Source organism: Phragmites australis, chromosome 16, assembly GCF_958298935.1.
Source record: "Phragmites australis chromosome 16, lpPhrAust1.1, whole genome shotgun sequence".
Lineage (NCBI taxonomy): Eukaryota > Viridiplantae > Streptophyta > Magnoliopsida > Poales > Poaceae > Phragmites > Phragmites australis.
In genome coordinates, this window is record NC_084936.1 from 6,773,298 (window position 1) to 6,791,647 (window position 18,350).

Genomic DNA, 18,350 nt, shown 5'->3' on the forward strand with positions numbered 1-18,350 from the left:
GAAGTATTCCTAGTCTAAGTCAGTGGAGGACCCAGAACCACGGGATCTGGAGTTGGACTGCTCATCCAAAGTCTCTAGCGCTAGAGCTACACTCTCTTCTTCATCAGACGAAGGCGGCGCTGGGGTCAGGGGAGTTGCATGAGATGGTGGTGGCGAGGGGGTTGGGGGAGTGGCAGGAGATGGTGGTGGCGAGGGAATTCCTGCCATGATCGGCAAGGGGTCGGCGAGGGAGATGGCCGGAATGTGAAGGGACAGGTGGGCGCGGTGGTGGCTCCAAGTGACGGCGGTTGGAATGTGAAGGGACGTACGGGCAGGGTACGGGGCTACTGTGAAGAAGAAGTTTGTAAGGGACGGAACGTGAAGGGTTGTAGTACATATAGGGACGTATTATTAGTATAGATGGCTCCAAGTATGAGTCGTCTGTACTAAGACAATATTATAGACGGTTCATATTTGGAGTTATTTGTATCAATAGTATAACCGTCTGTACTAAAGCGTCTCAGATGGTTCTAATTTAGAGCCGTCTATAGTAATCTTTGCACAGATGGCTCTGTAGAACCGACTGTACAGAGATGTCCTACTAAATCATATATAGTAGTGATTAGAGAAGAAACTATATGTGGTTATGCATCAACTATGGTCAGCTTGGCTTATATGCTCTCTTTTATTGAGCTCGCATATTAACTCTTATAATCAGTAGTTGATATGAGGCTTACTATGTTTATTGCTATTGTTCCATAATAATCTCTTCTTCGTCGCAAAAAAAAAAATAATAATAATCTCTTCTCTCCTCGCCCGCCCTTGGTCCGCCCCGCATGCATGTCCGTCCGTCATTCGCCCGTCTGCCCGCCCGCCCGCACGCATCGTCCGTCCGACCGCACCTCTGCCCGCCCGCACGCATCGTCAGCGAAACCGCATCCTTCGTCCATCCGCTCCCTCCCTCCCTCCCCGACATGACCCCGCGCCGCCGCCGTGAGCCCTCCGAGCCCCGCAGTGAGAGCGACTGGGACGGCGGATCCAGCCGCGAGGTCTCCCCCGACCTCGTCCGCCGCGTCGCACGCCACTACCACGACCCCGCCGCGCAGATCTCGCACGCCGCGGACGCTGGAGCCTGGCTCAGCGAGATCGAGCACGACCGTGTCCACCTCATTCAAGATTGGGTCCAGATGGCCGCGTGCGACCGCGACGAGGACGCCGGCCCACCGCCATCCCCCGCTGACCACTCGCACAAGGGCGTTCTCCGGATCCGCGGCCACCAGGCTTGCCTCGAGCTCGTCATGCGAATGGCCGCCGACCGCCAAGCCGAGCTCCAGCGCCTCTCCCAGCACCGTGCCGTCTCCGACTTCCCGCATCGTGTCTGCTTCAGCGTGCTGAGGGCGACCAGCTCCCCTTCGAGTTCCGCGCGCTCGAGCTCGCCCGACGTGCTACGTTCGTCTCCGCCGGTCATGAAGCAAAAGAGCCAAGCCATTACCCCGTACGCCAGGGGGGCAATCCGCACAACGATGTGGGTAAGAAAGGGTATGCGTGCTTCACTACAGATTTGAGCTCAGTAGAGCTCTCTGATTGCTTGGGGAGATTTCTGGTGCTCCTGTGTTTCTTGATTTGTAGTATGGAATTAGCGATGGGCCGTCAAGTCCTGAAATCTGTGTCTTGGAGCAGGCCAGTGCAATGTTGTCTAGAGATGCCTTTCGCTGCATAGTTCTGTGACTCCTGCCGCGTTATGTTGTTTCAAAATTCTAAACCATTTTATGATAGTTCTTCGTGTTGGCAGAACTCTATGTAGAAGTTTGAGGCATGTTGCTCTATTACGCCCAACTGTCCATGGTAGATGGTATTGCCGGCTGAATCTTTCAACTTTTTCCACACGATTGTACTAACAGTAAGATAGCACTAGAAGTTGAGGAAAATATGCATGTATTCAAGATGCAGAGGCCATAATGATATTTTGCTTTCAAGTCCAATTGGCCTGTAATTGCAATAAGACATTCTTTGTGTACGGTTTAAAGTCATGCAATTTGATACATGTACCAATTCCTCCTGCATTTGTTTACTCTTTGGAATGGATCGTGTTTTCTTCTTGGACTTATTTTTTGTGACAATATTCCGCAAGGCTGATACATAGCAGTTTTTGTGAGAATTAGATGTGGACAGATGCTGTTCAAAATAACAATTAACATTGGAGTATACCAAAATAATTAAACTCTACAAATTTAGTCTCTTAAAGTTCTGCTAAAGCCTGAAGTATGGTGCATTATTGCTCTTTGTTTTAATGGAAATTCTGTATATATGTAGTGGCATCCTCGATCTAATTATTCCCGGTAGTGGAGAACTCTGTGTTTGATCACTATGTTTCTTAGTAAACTGAGTGGTGAAATAGATTGTGTAAGAACACTCAGATTGCCAATTGACCCCTCGATCATTCTGATTGCTGTTTGATCACCTGTGATACCTTCAACTAAATTTGTCTGACAAAAAAACATAGTTTCAGTCAAAGTTTATTTCAGCAAATAGGCTGCACCACTTTTCATGTTCAGTGCTCTATAATTGGTTGCAGTTATAACTTTCCATTTTGCCGTGCATTTCAGTTTTCTCATGTCAGACTGTAATGGTGTGCAGTTCATCTTGTGGAGGAGTGAACTGTGTTGTGAGATCCAATTCATCAGCAGCATGGTGAGTCTGCTGGCACCCTCATATCTATTTTCTCCTACTATTGTATTGTCTGAATTCTTTCGTATTTTTCCCACATCACAATTATGTTGTGATGTCTCTTGTACACTGTTGTATGCGGCAACCGATGTAGCACATTTTGTTACCTCGGATTAGTTATGATGTAATGACTTTGATTCTCAGATCAGTTCTCATGTCAAGTTATCGGGTTTTGATATGCACCCTCAACCCGTTGAGGCTGGAGAGCCGAACAATTTTGACATCCTCAATTTATCGTGATCAACACCTGATTCATGACATCTTGTTACTGCAAGCACGAAACAACAAATTAAACTCAGTATGTTCTACATATTAGGAATGGAATTAAACTTAATTCATGACATTGCTAATTGAAATTTAACCCTTTGTTAATTAGGGTATGCGTGATCATAAGTAAGCAGATAAGAATTTGATGTTGATTAGCTATTACATGTCATTTTTGTGTTGTACTGGACTGTCCATGCCTTTTTATTTGTCTGCCTTTATTTTATCTCTCTCTCTCTCTCTCTCTCTCTCTCTCTCTCTCTCTTATATATATATATATTTCTCCTTATCTATATCTCTCTTACTCTATCATTCTACCTCTCTTTCTGTATTTCTATCTGATCTCTTTTTTTCTTCTATTTCTCTATCTCTATCTGACAATAGGTAGTATAAAATTATCATATATTAGTATCCTATACGTATCCTGACCCTCTAGGATTTTCTATATTATTAGAGTATACGTCCGTAACCGGGAAATGAACCCTTAGACGTATGAAAACTGCCCGCATGTACCAGGGTATCTCACAGATACGAAAGTTTATCTCTAAGGATATCATGATTCTATTCAGAAAGGAGTCTGAGAGCTACACAGCGACCCCCATATACATTTGGAGCTAGGGGACCGTGAGGAGGACAAGTCCATTGAAGTCCAACAAACAAGCCCCAAGTCTACAGTAGCTTCAAGCCTTCAAGCATTCTGTAATTGTGATCTACATCCACATCTCGCCGAGACTACAAACAAGAAGCGCTCGACTAGGTTTAGATCTACCTATACTAACCAAGACCCCCTTTGCTACTATCTTGAAGATTAATACAAGACCACATGATGTAGAGCTATTATCTTTAAGGATATTTGAACCTGTATAAATTTGTGTGTTTGTCGTGTGATTTGGCTACATAAAGTATCACCTACACTCTTCACGTATTCGTAAGATCGGTGATTCACAAATTGTTGACACTATCTTACTCTATCTCTTATCTCATTATGTATTTCTATCTCTCCCTCTCTTAATTTCTCTCTCATTTTGTCTCCATTTCTCTCTCTATCTTTATCTTTCTCTTTCTCTTTGTATCTCTTTCTCTCTCCATTTCTTAATTTCTCTCTCATTTTATCTCTATTTTTCTCTCTATGTCTCTATCTTTCTCTCTCCATCTCTCTATTATCTCTATCTCTCTTATATCTTTGTATATGTTTCTCTATCTCTGAAATAGGTGTGTTTGTACCTCTCTATTGTCTTTTCTTTGCCGTTCTTTTTTTATCTGATTAAATTGCTGAAGCAAGTAATTGGGGTCTTCTGTTATCCTACTTTTTATCATAAACAAGCTATTATGCAAAATAATGATTTCATAATTTTTTCAACCATAATTTTAAATATATTTTTAAAACATGATGCTATATTTTAAACATGTGGGTGAGTTGCAATTCTTGTTCTGTTGTGTTGTTGCTAGGCTCATGGGGACTATTTTGTTTATGTTTTGCAACTTTCGAATGTTTTGTGGGCTCTTTCGTACTTGTTTTTTAATTAGGCCTATTTTTAGGTTTTGGGCCTTTTTGCGGATCTATTTGTGGGTTTGATGTTGCTTTCGTAGTTTATTGGACTTGCTGGATATATAGTGACAGTAATTCATAGGCTCAAAATCTGACATATTTTTGTTTCCAAAATCTGTCGGCAGACAGCTAGACAGTCTCATATAAATTACTATGATTAATTAGTGCATTTTTGTATTTTTAATTACACATACAGGCTTCCACAGGACGTTAATCAACACATGGAGTCACAAACACAATTTATATGATCGACGATATATGTGCGGATCACCAATTCCTGAATATATGATCCAACTGATGTTCTGCATAATATATGTCATTCGTTGACGAACCTGCAGTCCTTCCTGACCTCCCCCTCGCCGCCGGTGAGTGGGCTGTTCTCGGACATCTTGAGGAGCGCGGCGGCGAAGCGGTCGTGGAAGTAGGCGTTGTCGGCGGCCATCCTCGTGACGAAGGGGACCGTGCGGGGGTCGTTGGCCAGCTGCTGGTCGACGAGGAGGAGCCCCTTGCGCTCCAGGAGATGCTTCTAGTACATGTTGTCGAGGATCATGGGCGTGTCGCGGTCGTTCCGCGCGTACACCACGTCACGGGTGTCCTCCCTGGCGTCCGCCGTTGGGCACCGCCCCCGGAGGTAGGCTCCGTAGGCCGGGTCGATGCCGGCGTCCACCGGCGACGGGTGGAGCCGGCCCACCAGGTTGAAGCAATGCACGCGGCCCACGGAGTGCGCGCCCAGCAGCGCCACCGTGACCTCGGTGTCCACGCCCATGGCGGCGTAGCGGGACAGCACCACCGAGATGCTGTCGTTGTGGTTGGGGATGTACCGCTCCACCTCGCCGTAATAGCTCTCCCGGCTGTCCCTCCACCCCCGTGCGCACGGCCACGTGCGGGCCCTCGAGCATGGAGACGCCGTCCCTGGCGGCGAGGGCGAGGATGTCGGCGCAGGAGACGGTGGCGGAGCACTCCCGCTCGACGGCGGCCTTGATGACGTCGATGTACTTGAAGTTCCTCACGCCGAAGCTCCTCGGGGCGGCCTTCTCGGAGACGCTGGTGGTGGTGGTCTCGAGCAGGAAGCGAGGCGTCGCAGGACTTGACCATGCAGTCGTGGAACAGAGCTCGCAGCCACGACACCGCCGTGTTGCCATGCTTGTCGTAGAGCTGCTTCACCTGCTCCTTGACGATGTCCTCTGCTCTTGAGCAGCTCCCCGACTCCGAGTAGCCCAAGCTAAGACCACCACCACCATTGGCAGAGCAGAGGAGCAGCAGAGCAGAGGCCACCACCAGCAGCAGCAGCAGCAGGTGGTGGACAAGGTTTGTTGAGCGCCTCGAAGCCATCGATCTTGTTAGTTTACAGCTAGAGTAGTGTACATCCGGTCCGATACTTACATCTTTTATACTGCAGTCTAGTAGCATTAGCGTAGCAATTTTTATCACCAGAAGAAAGAAGAAAGAATGTGGTTGCTTGATGCCAATGAAGTAAGTGGGTGAGTGGTTGACTGTGACCTGCTGCCATGTGCTTGGCAAGAAGCATTCCTCCGCTCCGAATCAGAGGACAGGAGATGATCCAAATTAAAACTCCATCCCCTGCTATTCCAAATTAAAGAAGAAAGAAAACTGTTAAACGGTGGTCATAAACTTAGTTGATTGCAAGTAAGTCGGCAGCAGACCATCAGTGGCGAAGCCACATACAACATGTGATGTCAAGCGACATCACAAGATTTTAGTGTCCAATACTACCCTAGCTATGTGTACATCAAAGCTTAACACACAAATACTAATACTTGATCTCGCTTGCCCATTTGTCGTTCGCTCTGAAACTTTTCATTGGCGAAAAACTAGTATAGAAAGCAGATCAAGTTTGAATCCTACCATAGTTTTTTTTGTGTTTCTATGTAATATGTTGATATGAATGTTCCATTTATAAAGCTTGACAACACAGAGTTTGGATTCTGTACCGCCACACTGAGGATGTCATAAAAGGTGAGTTCATCATACGGACCATGGATAAACTTAGCTGTATGAGAGGTCGGGAGGACTGCACTGGGGGTGCCATTTCAAGCATGCATTATATTTAATTTGATGAGTTGAGTCAAAAGGAAGGAACCGGTTCGGTTATGGAGCAATATACTACTAGCGCTCAGGTTCAGATAGGAAAGGAATCTGACAGGGCAGCATAGCATAATAGACCCATCTAGGCAGGCCAACACTACACACGAGTATGGCTATGGGCAGAAGTGATGAATCCAACTAGCAGATAGATCCATTTGCATCCAGCACTGACTGAATGATGTCTTCAATAAAATTCGGAGTCAGGATTCTTGGTTCCCTACCCTTTAGACCATCCCATCCTGATTCCCGATTGACAAGCAAGCAAATGATAACTCTAGGACATGGCATTGAATTATCAGATGATGTAGATACATACCATCACATACACATACTACAAATCTACCAGTACTGACTTGACTGTATAGATTAACCAAACTTAACCAACAATAGTAATGTAAATTTTGACCGTGTAGTCCAGAACCAAGTGGTTACTGCTTATCTTCTTCATCCCTAATAGTCCAAGACCGAGTGATTACTGTTCATCTTCTCCCTCCATTTGTTTCTTTCTCGCCGACTGTTCCTTCCTCCCGCCCCTCCCACCTCCGGCTGTCTTCGGCGGCTCTCTTGCCATTGGATCCACCACCACCGTTCCTCCCTCGCTAACCAATCTATTTTCAAACTCCTTCACCGCCAACCCCATCCATCGCCCGCCTACCACTCGCGGCTCTGGAGATACCACTACCGCCTCGCCGCACCATCACACCACCACCCACCGCTGGTCCGGCAGCCTCTCCAAGCTTCCCTCTAACCCTAAGATCACCGGTGAACTTAGAAACCCCGAACCCTAACCCCCTCCCCTAAACTCGCCGATGGCCGTCACATTCACACGGTCGCCTGAAATCTCGAGAGATTTCAGGTGCTTGTACTCTAGGAGGCGTGCTCATAAGATATATCATTTCTTCTTCGCAACAACCTTGGTCACATTGGCTCCTGGCGGCTCCTCCTTGTCCATGCACTCTATCACACCAACGACCACCGTCTGTGTCATGTCACACACCGCAAACTGCCCCAGTGGTGGGTGCTCCGAGAATGCCTCCACCACCATGGGCTTTGTTGGGACCATCCTCACGAACCCAACATCGCCATTCTTGAGGAACTTAGGGAGCGTTCTCGAGCTCCTTGCCCGATCGCCTGTCAATCTTGATTAGTAGCTTTGAGAACTTGACGACGATGTGGGAGGTGTGGCAATCCAGAAACGGGGCACACCCATTGCTAATCGATTTGCCTAGGGTGATTCATGATGAATTGATGATCACATGTGCCGTGAAACTAATAGCCTCCTTGGCAGCTATGCAGCACTAATATGGATACGAAAATACACTAGTTTTTTGTAGACACAGCATGGTATATCAAGAATTTGTGAGTTTTAATGGTGACATATAAGGAATTGCCCCTTTCTTATATGTACCACTGTAAGAGAACAACATGCATACCTTCATGAGGCCGCAGTCACTAGACTTAGAACAAGAGGCCGGAGGAGAGTGCGGCTGGACGCTGATGGCGAAGGAGGGTTGGGCTACTGAGCTAGTTGGTTGATGGCCTAGGAGGCCACACTCACTAGTCACCACTCACCAGATCTGAAGGTTGGAGGCGCGGCCGGATGGGACTTGCTGTGGGTGATGGGAGGCAAGGGTGTCCCCGCTGGCGTGGTGGTGACTGGCGAGAGGTGACGTATGCTAGCGACACCTGGCGCCTTGCAAGATGTGAGAGGGAGGTGAGAGGAAAGCCAATGTTTAGGGATTTGAGTGGCCTGAACCGGATTGTTGCTAGGCCGAGCCGTATCCTTGAGGTATCCACAAAGTATCTATGAGGTATCCACCATTTTCTGATTTTTTTCCCCGGATACTCCTCGGATGCGTATCCGAGCCATATCTGAGTCGGATACGGATATGCTGCCTCTAAAGTATTTGTGTTTCGTAGCTTGGCAGTGTCGTCCTTGGAGTTGGAGGTAGGGTTGGAAATAAAACTCGGCTCGGCCATCAGATGAGTCGAGCCCGAGCGGCCTTCCTAACTCGGTGGACAAATGAGCCAATCCTGAGTTGGCTCAGGAGCAGCTCGATGGCTGGCTCAACCCAACCTAACACCACCATAGGTTTAGAGTATGCAAACCCTGACCGCACAGTCACTCCCGCCGCCTCGCCAAGACGCACACCGCTTCTCCAAGATTTGCAGTTCCGCACCTCTACTGCCGGCCGTTGCCTCTCCAAGATCCGCACGGACCACACCTTTGTCACCACCTCTCCACTCCAGCTGACTAGCAAATCTCCGCCCGCCGCCTCTCCAATATCTCTGCCTTCAGATCTCATGATGCCGGTGTGCTGCTGCCGCTTCCGTCGCCTCTCCGACCGTGTGTGTGACGGAGCCTATCAGGTGATATCAGGTGATATAGGTAATGATTCTGTGATGATACTTTGATGCAGGTCAGTTAGGTTGCAGGGTCCTTTTCAGATTTATTTTGACACGATCCTCTCCTTGTCGTTGCTTAGTGTTTCAGGTGCTTGCGAACTTTATCCGCGTTGTAGTGCTGTTTTTGCTTAGTTATTGTCTAGTAGCTAATGTACTAATGTAATCCTTGATGCACCAGATCAACCTAGGAACACTCGTGATATTTTGCGTGTTCTGTTCTGTCCATTGGCATTACAACAAAAGCAAAGAAATGTGTCACCTTGGCAACTTGCACTGTAGCAGCATTCAAGCTCAACACTCAACAGTGTCATGCGTGAAGACCAGAGCCTGCATACCATCCAGGAGATCAGGAAAGTGTCAAACAAACCTGGCTCAGCTGAGCCTCCTGCATGGCCTCGTGGTGCATCTCTACAGACTTGACCTCCGTGGTCAGACCACCATGTCAGGCTTCAGGACACCAGTCTCCACACGGCCAACCGGGACAGTACCAAAGCCTTCAATCTAATCTTGTACACGTCCTGCAGGGGAAGGCGAAGGGGCTTGTCCGAGAGTTTTTTTTATATATTTTTTAGTTAAAATTTAAATAAATAGATTTTCGGTAAAAATATTTGCAAAATTAGGCGCCCGCAGCCCTCTCAAGGGGCTGCAGCCCTCTGAGAAGGCGGTTACGGGTCCTAACCGTCCCTTGAGAGGGCGGTAGGCCTAACCGCCCCCTCAGAGGGCGGCAAGAGGGGCTAGGGGGCGGTTAGCCCCTAGCCGTCCTCTCAGAGGGCGGTTAGGGGCATTTTTTCCTCTAAATTTTTTTTTTCTATTTTATCCTCTAAAAATGTATTATTTTTGTAATTAAAGAAATAAAAAAGGAAGGGGTGTAAGGAAATTAAGAAATTAAATTTGGAGTAGGTTATGTAATAACGGGAGAAAAAAATCAGTAATTAGTAGTTGCAGTATTTTACGTGGGTATGGGGTGCGAACGAGGACAAACATAGTATTAAACACAGGGTGAAAACATTACAATACACTGTAACCGCGACGACATGATGAGGAAATAAAGGTGGCATGTACGGTTCGCACTAAGACCTACTTATTAGTGTGCCGATCCTAATCATAACATGCCTTAGGGAGGGAAAGTATGTCAGGTTACATTAGGTACTCTCTACTGCGTGCATCTAGGATACTTTCCCTTTCGGATGGCATCGGGACCTGCCGCCTTAGCACGGCGGGCTCTCTCCCGCTTCCTTTCCCTCTCAGCCTCTCGAGCCTGAGCCACGGTACGGTCGTGCGTCGCCTTCCTCATGCGCTCTTCTTCCTCCCGCTTGAGGCGAAGTTCCTCTTGCTGTTGCTCGTACTCCCGACGTACGTACGCTTCCCTTCTCCACCTCATGTTCATGTCGACCCACAGCTTTTGTGAGTCATTTTACTCATTGTCGAGCCACTAAATAAAATCACAGAGCAGTGGAGGGGACTGAACAAATGGAACAAGATGAGCGGTTAGTAAAAGAGGGTGCGTAATCGGAAGAGATGATGCGGATATCTGTTACCGTACCGGTCGATAACCAGTTGTTGCATGGCGAGGCTTGTCATACTCGTAGTTGGCACACATGAAGAAGCGCAGCCCATAGGTGTATGAGATGTCCTGCGACTCGCGGAGTTTACAAAGGTCACCACAGAAGCACATTGGTGGTTTGAGACCTTCAGGTATGGTAGTCCCCCAATGTTCCTTTGGTGGGCTCGATGGAGCTGAGGAAGACATTGCACTTGAGAGATATGAGAAATGAGCGATGCTTCACCGTAAGGAGGTTCAGCTATTTATAGTTGGGGGAGGCAGGAGCATTGGATTCGCTCTTGAAGAAAGGAGTGAGGGCATGGGCGTAGCTGGTGGGAGGAGCATCAGATTCCATCTTGAAGAATGGGAAAGTTTTGTCATTGCCCATGGTTAGAGATTCCATGTTTATTGGTACCCGTGTTGTTATTTACTGATTTGAAAAAGCTGGGTAGTGTTATCACATCTTGTTTAAAGCCTGCGGCAGGAGGCATGTGTTGTCAAGTCATGGTTAAAGTTTAGTGCTGTGGTCACTTCTTCATTTAACGTGTCTGAATATGAAATGCATTTATGAAATGCTAAGTCGACCATACAAAGTAAACGTGTCTTAATACATAGGAGTATATCACGAAGCGAATATGCATATGTTAGTTACATAAAATGTAAAATGCTACTCATGCCTCCCTCGTTGCCGTCGCCCGTGAGCCCCATCGTGGTCCCGATGCCGCTGGTTAACCCTCACGTGACCCCTGGAGTAGGTGAGGGGGTCGGGTGGATCGACGTGTCTGGTAGGCCTAGTAGGGACCACCGGTGTCGAGGGCTCGTCCTGCGTGGGCCGTGTCCGAAGCGGTGCACTGGAAACCTGGGACCGCTGAAGGACGTCGTAGTCAGGTGTGCCCCCGAAGAAGTCACGGACGATGTCGTATGCGGTGTCGGGGCCAGCCTCATCCTCTTGACTAGGGTAGGAGGACTGTGAAGGCTCGGTAGGCGTCCATGTGTACTGGCTAGAGGGGCCTATGAACAAATAATCACGTTAGATATGAACAATATGGTATTGAATGTAGTAGTAAAAAATGTATAATTGTACCTGCGTGGTACGATGGTGCAGCAGAAGAAGGCCACACTGACGTGCCGTAGTACGTTGCGGGCGGGGTAGGGCATGGGGCCGCCGAAGACGGACTGGCCTCGTCACCGAAGTAACCTGAGCACAATACTAACTTATTTTGCTGAAAGTATTAGAAACTAGGAAGAAGGGTTCCCGAAGTACCTGACTGTGGACGCACAGGGCTCGATCTACGAGGCTGCGTCGAGACTTGTGCAGACGGACCTAATGAATGTTTAATAATAATAAGTAAAGGATATTGTTCAACATTATTCAAAAGTATAATTCGTACCATGTTACTCCGACCCTCCATGACGTGGTAGAAGGGGTCGTGTGGGTGTCGACACTGAAGAACGTCGGTGCACGTCTGATGGCCGAGACGACTCGGCGTGTACACCACTCGTCCTGGGAGGCGGCCCTGCTACATCTGTGGTAGATCAGCAGGAGGTGAGCTTCAAGGCACGCGTCGTCTTGTCGAAAACCTGTCTAATGAAGCTCGTAACATCCGACGCACTTAGGTGATGCCCTTGCCAGACGCGGTCCATGGCAGCAGCTGCATTCCTATTTACGTCATAAATGATATCTGTCTGCGGATATGAAGAAAAGTGAATAATTAAAGTATACGGTTATGTTCATTCAATATGGAGTACGGACTTCAAAAAGTTACTTACTGCTAAAGCGGCGTCCTCGTCCCAATGCACCGGGTATGTCTCCGTTGTCAACGCGATGTGGGGCCGGACATCCTCAGGGGTGTAGGTGACACGGGTCCGCGTACGTGGTACATACCACCGTAGGTACTCCTTGAAGTTCCCCTCGCTGTGGGGACGCGCCTCCTCAACGACGTCCTGTAGCGCTTGGGCCCATGTTGCCACGTAAGGGGCCAAGCGCTCCGCCCAGAGGTTGCCAGCTGGCTGGCCTTTCCGCGTGTACCTGCATTGAAACCACGGTAAATGTAAGTCACACTAAAATGAAGGTTGCTCAAACTATAATTTTGCAAAGGTACCTGTGGACTTGCACGGGGACGGTATGGATGGGGACGAGCGGGAATGCCTGGTGACGGCCAAACTGCCGTATAACGCGGTGCGGTGAGTACTCTTTGACGTAGATGTCGAAGACAAGGGGTGCCTTGGTGAGCCAGTACTCTTCGTCGCGGGTGCACAAGGGTGACAAACCCAACCCTGCACGTGCCTGCACGGACGGAACACTGTATGGCTCCCATACCACATCGTTAGGACGTAGCCTGTCAAACTGGGTATGAAAATGCTCGTACGCGCTGCGAGGCTGCTCGTGCGCCCAGTGTGGCTGAGTGACAAACATCAATACAAATATTCAGAGACTAACACAATACGAAGGAAACTGTTAATGTAAAATACGTACCCGTCGACGATACCACATCGAGGCCATTGTAGGCGTGTCCTCGTCCGTCTCGCCGTACCATTCCTCTGGGTACGGGGAGCGGTCCACCACCGGCCTGCCTATGGCGAAATGCTCGTACGACCATAGCTGAAGAAGAAGTGGACACCCGGCGAAAGTGGCTAATGCCTCCTTCTTCGTGCATGCGTCGTAGAGCGCCCGATACGTCGTAGCAAGAACAGCGGATGCCCAGCTGAACTACGGTACGTCCTCCGCATCAGCGTCCGCTATCGACCGGGCGTACGGCACAAGCGTCCTCGTAACCAGGTGGCCTTGGCCACTAGTGAACATCACCCACCCAAACAACCAAAGCAGGAAGGCCTCCAAATGTCTCGAGACCGCGTATGCGTTGGCGTGTGGGTGTATGTACGCCGGCTGCACATATGACTAGTGTCAGAAAGTATCATTACGACATACTTTGTTAGTATTCGATAGGTTGTATGTTACCGTACCTAAAACTGTAGGATCCACTTCTTCGTTGGCCCTTGTGCATCGGATAAGAACTCAGGCACGTAGGGGGGTGCGTCCGCCTTTCGCTCCACCGACCCAAATCGCTGATGCATGTCGTTCATCCAGTCAGCCTGCATATCGATGACCCCAACTGCAGCTCCCGCGCAAGGAAGGCCTAAGAGGTAGGAGACGTCCTGCAGGGTCGGGGTCATCTCTCCGCACGGGAGGTGGAACGTATGTGTCTCCGGCCTCTAACGGTCGACCAGTGCTGCTATCAGCGACCGATCGAAGTAGAAACGACGGGCCACAACCTCGGGGTTCTCCGTCGATCGGGCCTCGACCAACTGGCAAAGCGGTAGGAGTCCGGCCGCTGCCAACCTATAAGTATTACAGTATATTAATAATATGTAACAACAGCAGTGATATGACAATTTCGTATCAAATTTTCTAAGTACCTGTGGCTCCATCGCTCGTCTATCATCAGCAGCTCTCCAGGGCCTCGTGGGCGAAACACTCCTAGCTCCGTCTGGTGCTCGGCGGATAAGAAGCTGCGATGCTTCTTGTCCACGGCAGGGTCCAAAAGCTCGGGGGTCGAAGGGTGAGCCATCTGTGCATTTGAAAGACATGTACATTAATACATTGATAAATAAATACAACAACAATATACTTTGAATGCAAATTAACTATATGCGAAATTAACAAATATTAAAATGGTACAAAACAAGCTCAACACACATGAAGCTCACCTAGACAACAGGTGCATCACCGCCTGCATTTTTGGGACAATATTTATAAGTGTGACCTACTTCATTGCACTGACTGCATCGCTTAATCCTAGGGTCAGCCTCGGATTCATCCATATCGTTGCGAATCCGACGAGTTTGTCTTCGGCCGGGTGCGTTCTTCATCTTTCCCAAATCAGGCACATATATTATTGCAGGCCCTGGGTTACTTGTAAACGTGTCAACAATGCCGTAACCATACAGCTCCTGGTTCCAAGTGTTTAGTATTTGATCTTTCATGAAATATTATGACACATATTGCCTGGGAAGCATATGGTGCCCCGCGCACGCAGCTATGACGTGTGGACAAGGTTTGTGGAGTAATTGTGGCTTCTGACAACTACATATGTATGTCCCACTCCTTAGCACACACTCTTGAACATGCCGCTCACGTCTACCCCCCCTCCGACCCTTATCCCGACACAGGACACTGAACCTGTGCTCTGCAATGCCCTCTTGATTTGCGCGATGCATGTGGGCCTTCCTATTTGCCTTCTCCATATACTCACATAGCATCCGCCCGTAAAGCATACGATTGTCCTCCATTACAACCTTAGCAGCTGCATACCGATCAATGAAGTACTTGCAGGTCCCATACAAAATGTCTTCTACAATTCCAACTAGTGGTAGGGACCTCATTCCTCGCATGACCCAGTTATAAACCTCTGCAAGGTTTGTAGTCATTACTCCATACCTGGCACCACCACTGTCGTACAGCAGAGCCCATTTTTCATTCGGCTCATTGCGTATCTACTGTGAAAAGCTCCTAATAAATGAGCCCAATCTCCTTACAATCTGCGGAGTATCGGTTGGGAGAGGACCGAGAGCTATTGGTTCCTCACCGTTAGGTGCAGCCTCCGCATTTTGTTTAAGAGTCAGTTCATCAAGTCTTGCCCATAATGCATTGAACTTACGTTGCTGGTTCTGACTGCACAACTTCTTGAAAAGCTTCATTAACTCTTTGTTTTTAAACTATCTGTAGAAGTTCGCACCCATATGGCGCATGCACCACCTGCTTTTAAGATCTGGCCACTGTACTGGTACACCCCGTCGCACGCTACCATGTTGCATATCCAGCAAAGCCTGCAACAATCCTGCATGTCTATTATGAATGAGACACACATCTGGTCGGTCAAGAACAATTGCATGCTTAACCCGCTCTAGGAACCAATACCAGTTGTCCCCGTTCTCACTCTCCACGAATGCAAACCCTAGTGGCAGGACTTGGTTGTTACCGTTGACCCCTATTGCAGACAAAATCTGCCCTTTGTACTTCCCAGTCAGGAATGTTCCATCTAGGCATATGATGGGTCGGCAATATCTAAATGCTTTGATAGTTGCAGCGAATGCAAAGAAAGCACGCTGCAACACTCTTTTTCCGCTGTACTCCACATCAGTAAAGGGGTAATGCTTGATATCATAGTAGCTGCCTGGATTTCTTGCACAAATTGTGGCTAATTGACGAGGTAGATTGTAATACGAATCTTCATATGTACCGAACCTCATCTCAATAGCCTTTTGTTTCGCCCTCCATGCCTTCGCATAGTTTATTGTGTACTGGAACCTTTGCTCAATAGCACGGATTATTGATCGTGGCTCATACCTTAGGTTGTCCATAATCTCTCCGTACATAACATTTGCAATGAAAGCAGAAGACAGGTTCCGGTGGGCGAACTCTATTTCCTTAATGTGACAATTATGTTCCTTAACTATTGAGCATTGCCAGTAGTCTGCCAATTTCCCTCTGAATGCATGCACCCGCCAAGGGCACTGAGGCACCAAGCACTTCACATCATACTCTCTTTTACTTGATTTAACAACCTTGAATTGCCTACGAAGAGACAACGGCCAGAATTTCACTGCATCAATAACTGCCTCTTTTGTAGGGTACATAGCACCCTGTGACACCTCATTCTCATTGTACTGTCATGGTGTCTGGTCAGCCTCGCTAACCACCAACTTCGAAAATTCTTGATCCCGCCACTCTGCAGGAACTGCAGCATTACCCTCCTCATCAGAAGAATCCCATCGGCAAGGCCTTCCTCCAACTCTTCATCCTCCAAATCTATATCTTCAATGATGCTAGGGATGTGCTCCCCTTCATCAGCTATACCCATCAGCTGCAGCTCTGGAATATCACTAACCTCCTCCCTGGACCCTACATTAGCCACCTCTGACTCATCTTCCACTGCCTCACTTGGTCCTGCTACTGATTCTGCAGAGTTCACCTCATTTTGATCTTTCAGTTACGCCTCAGCTAACAAAACAAGCGGCGGGCCACGTTCACAGCATATATCTACATACTGCCTCCAAGTTGATGTAGCTTCGATGGGAACAAGCTCACCAAAGTATCCATGACTAGCACGGCTCAGGACAGCTTTTAACTTCAGCTCATATTGCTGCGGATCCAGTTGAAAAAACCGCATGAGCTATTTGCACACACCCACAATAGTCCTCTCATTAGCTTTACTAAGCCCCTTCATGACATGACGAAATCCAGACAGATCTACACCGTTGGGACCGTACCTAATTTCACCCTCACCATAATATATCTGAAAAATTAATTTATCTGCTATCCCTGGAAACACCCGCAAACATAACCCATGTTAAGACAACAAACTATATTTCTGATTATCGGATAAAATAGTTTTTTAATGCTACCCTAGGTTCGCAAATTATCATCTACTGTTGCCTCCTACGTCCGCAGGTACAAATAATATACTAAAAATAATATACTACAGATAACATACTGAAAATAATATACTAAAAATAATATACTACAGATAACATACTGAAAATAATATACTAAAAATAATATTCTATATTGAACTGTTATCGTACTATTTTCTAACTAAATTTGACAATTTTCTAAACCCTAGGTCATAAATGTCTAAAATCTATATCATATACTACTACTGCACTAATTAACAACAATTAAAAGGAAAAAAAGATTTATCCAAAAAATTTCTTCAAATCCGCGGCCCAAATGCAGCAGGGATTCGCCGACCTCGCTTCCTCCCCTCTCCTCTCCTCTCTTCTCCTCTCTCTTCTCAACTTTTCCTTTTTTCGGATTTTTATGGTTTTTTTGCTAATTTTTGGCCTTTTTATAGTAGCAGGGCGCTGGGGGCCGGTGCGGCACGGTGGGCGGGGAGGAGCCCTTACCGCCCCCTGAGAGGGTGGTAAGGAGCTCTACCCGCCCCCTCAGGGGGTGGTAAGCCTCTGGGCCGGGCAGGAACGCCCCACCCACCCTCTGAGGGGGCGGTTAGGCCTACCGCCCTCTTAGGGGGCGGTTAGGATCCGTAACCGCCCTCTCAGATGACTGCAGCCCCCTGCAGGCGTCTAGTTTTGCAAATATTTTCGCTGGGAATCTATTTATTTAAATTTTAACTCAAAAAAATATAAAAATAAAAAAAACTCGAAGGGGGCTTGCCCCAGCGTGCAAGGGATGGCAGCCCAGGAGCACGAGGAAGGCCGGCTTGGCATGCGATGTGTGGTGTGGCCCAGCGGAGCATGGGGAGTGATCCGGTAACATTTTCGATAATTTTTCTTAATAATTTTTTAAAAAAATTTTCTCAAAATTTTTGAGCTAACCATTTTGCTCTTTTCTCAAAAATTTTAGGTCAAATTTTTCTAAAATATTTTTCTTCAAACTTTTTTCTTAAAACTTTTGAGTTAAATTTTTTTCTTAAAACTTTTGCTTCGATGTGGTAGCCCGGAGTTGAGTCTGACACGTCCACGCACCTACGCAACTGTTGCTTCGCTGGCTAAGTGCTCGCTCGCAACTCCCGCCGCCGCGCTGACGCGCGGATCACGTCGGCCTTGTTGTTTTCCTGTCGGAAAGCGGTGCGAGCAGGCTTCGTCGCGGGTGCGCGCGAATTAGCGCCGTCCGATCTTGTCCGCCTTGTAGCCACCAGTGGATTTTCATTGACAACACTCATTAAATACCGACAACAAGAACCTGAACCTTTTCAACAACCATTAGCAGATCAGACGGAATAAACTACTCAAAACAGAAGACACATTTCTGAGGTC

At 47.7% G+C, this 18,350-nt stretch overlaps 1 protein-coding gene and 1 pseudogene across 2 annotated transcripts; one reads left to right on the forward strand and one right to left on the reverse strand.

Moving 5' to 3' along the window:
• Positions 1-912: 912 nt before the first annotated feature.
• LOC133895834 (uncharacterized) lies at positions 913-2,866 on the forward strand. Of its 2 annotated transcripts, none has more exons than XM_062336353.1 (2): positions 913-1,518; positions 2,586-2,866. In XM_062336353.1, the coding sequence occupies exons 1-2, from the start codon at positions 954-956 to the stop codon at positions 2,672-2,674; spliced, it is 654 nt and encodes a 217-aa protein (XP_062192337.1). In that variant the 5' UTR covers positions 913-953; the 3' UTR covers positions 2,675-2,866. The 2 variants fall into 2 exon arrangements, with proteins under 2 accessions (XP_062192337.1, XP_062192338.1); XM_062336354.1 differs by having other exon boundaries at positions 2,617-2,866.
• Positions 2,867-4,835: 1,969 nt separating this feature from the next.
• On the reverse strand, positions 4,836-5,851 carry LOC133895023 (peroxidase 21-like; annotated as a pseudogene).
• Between the last annotated feature and the right edge of the window lie 12,499 nt (positions 5,852-18,350).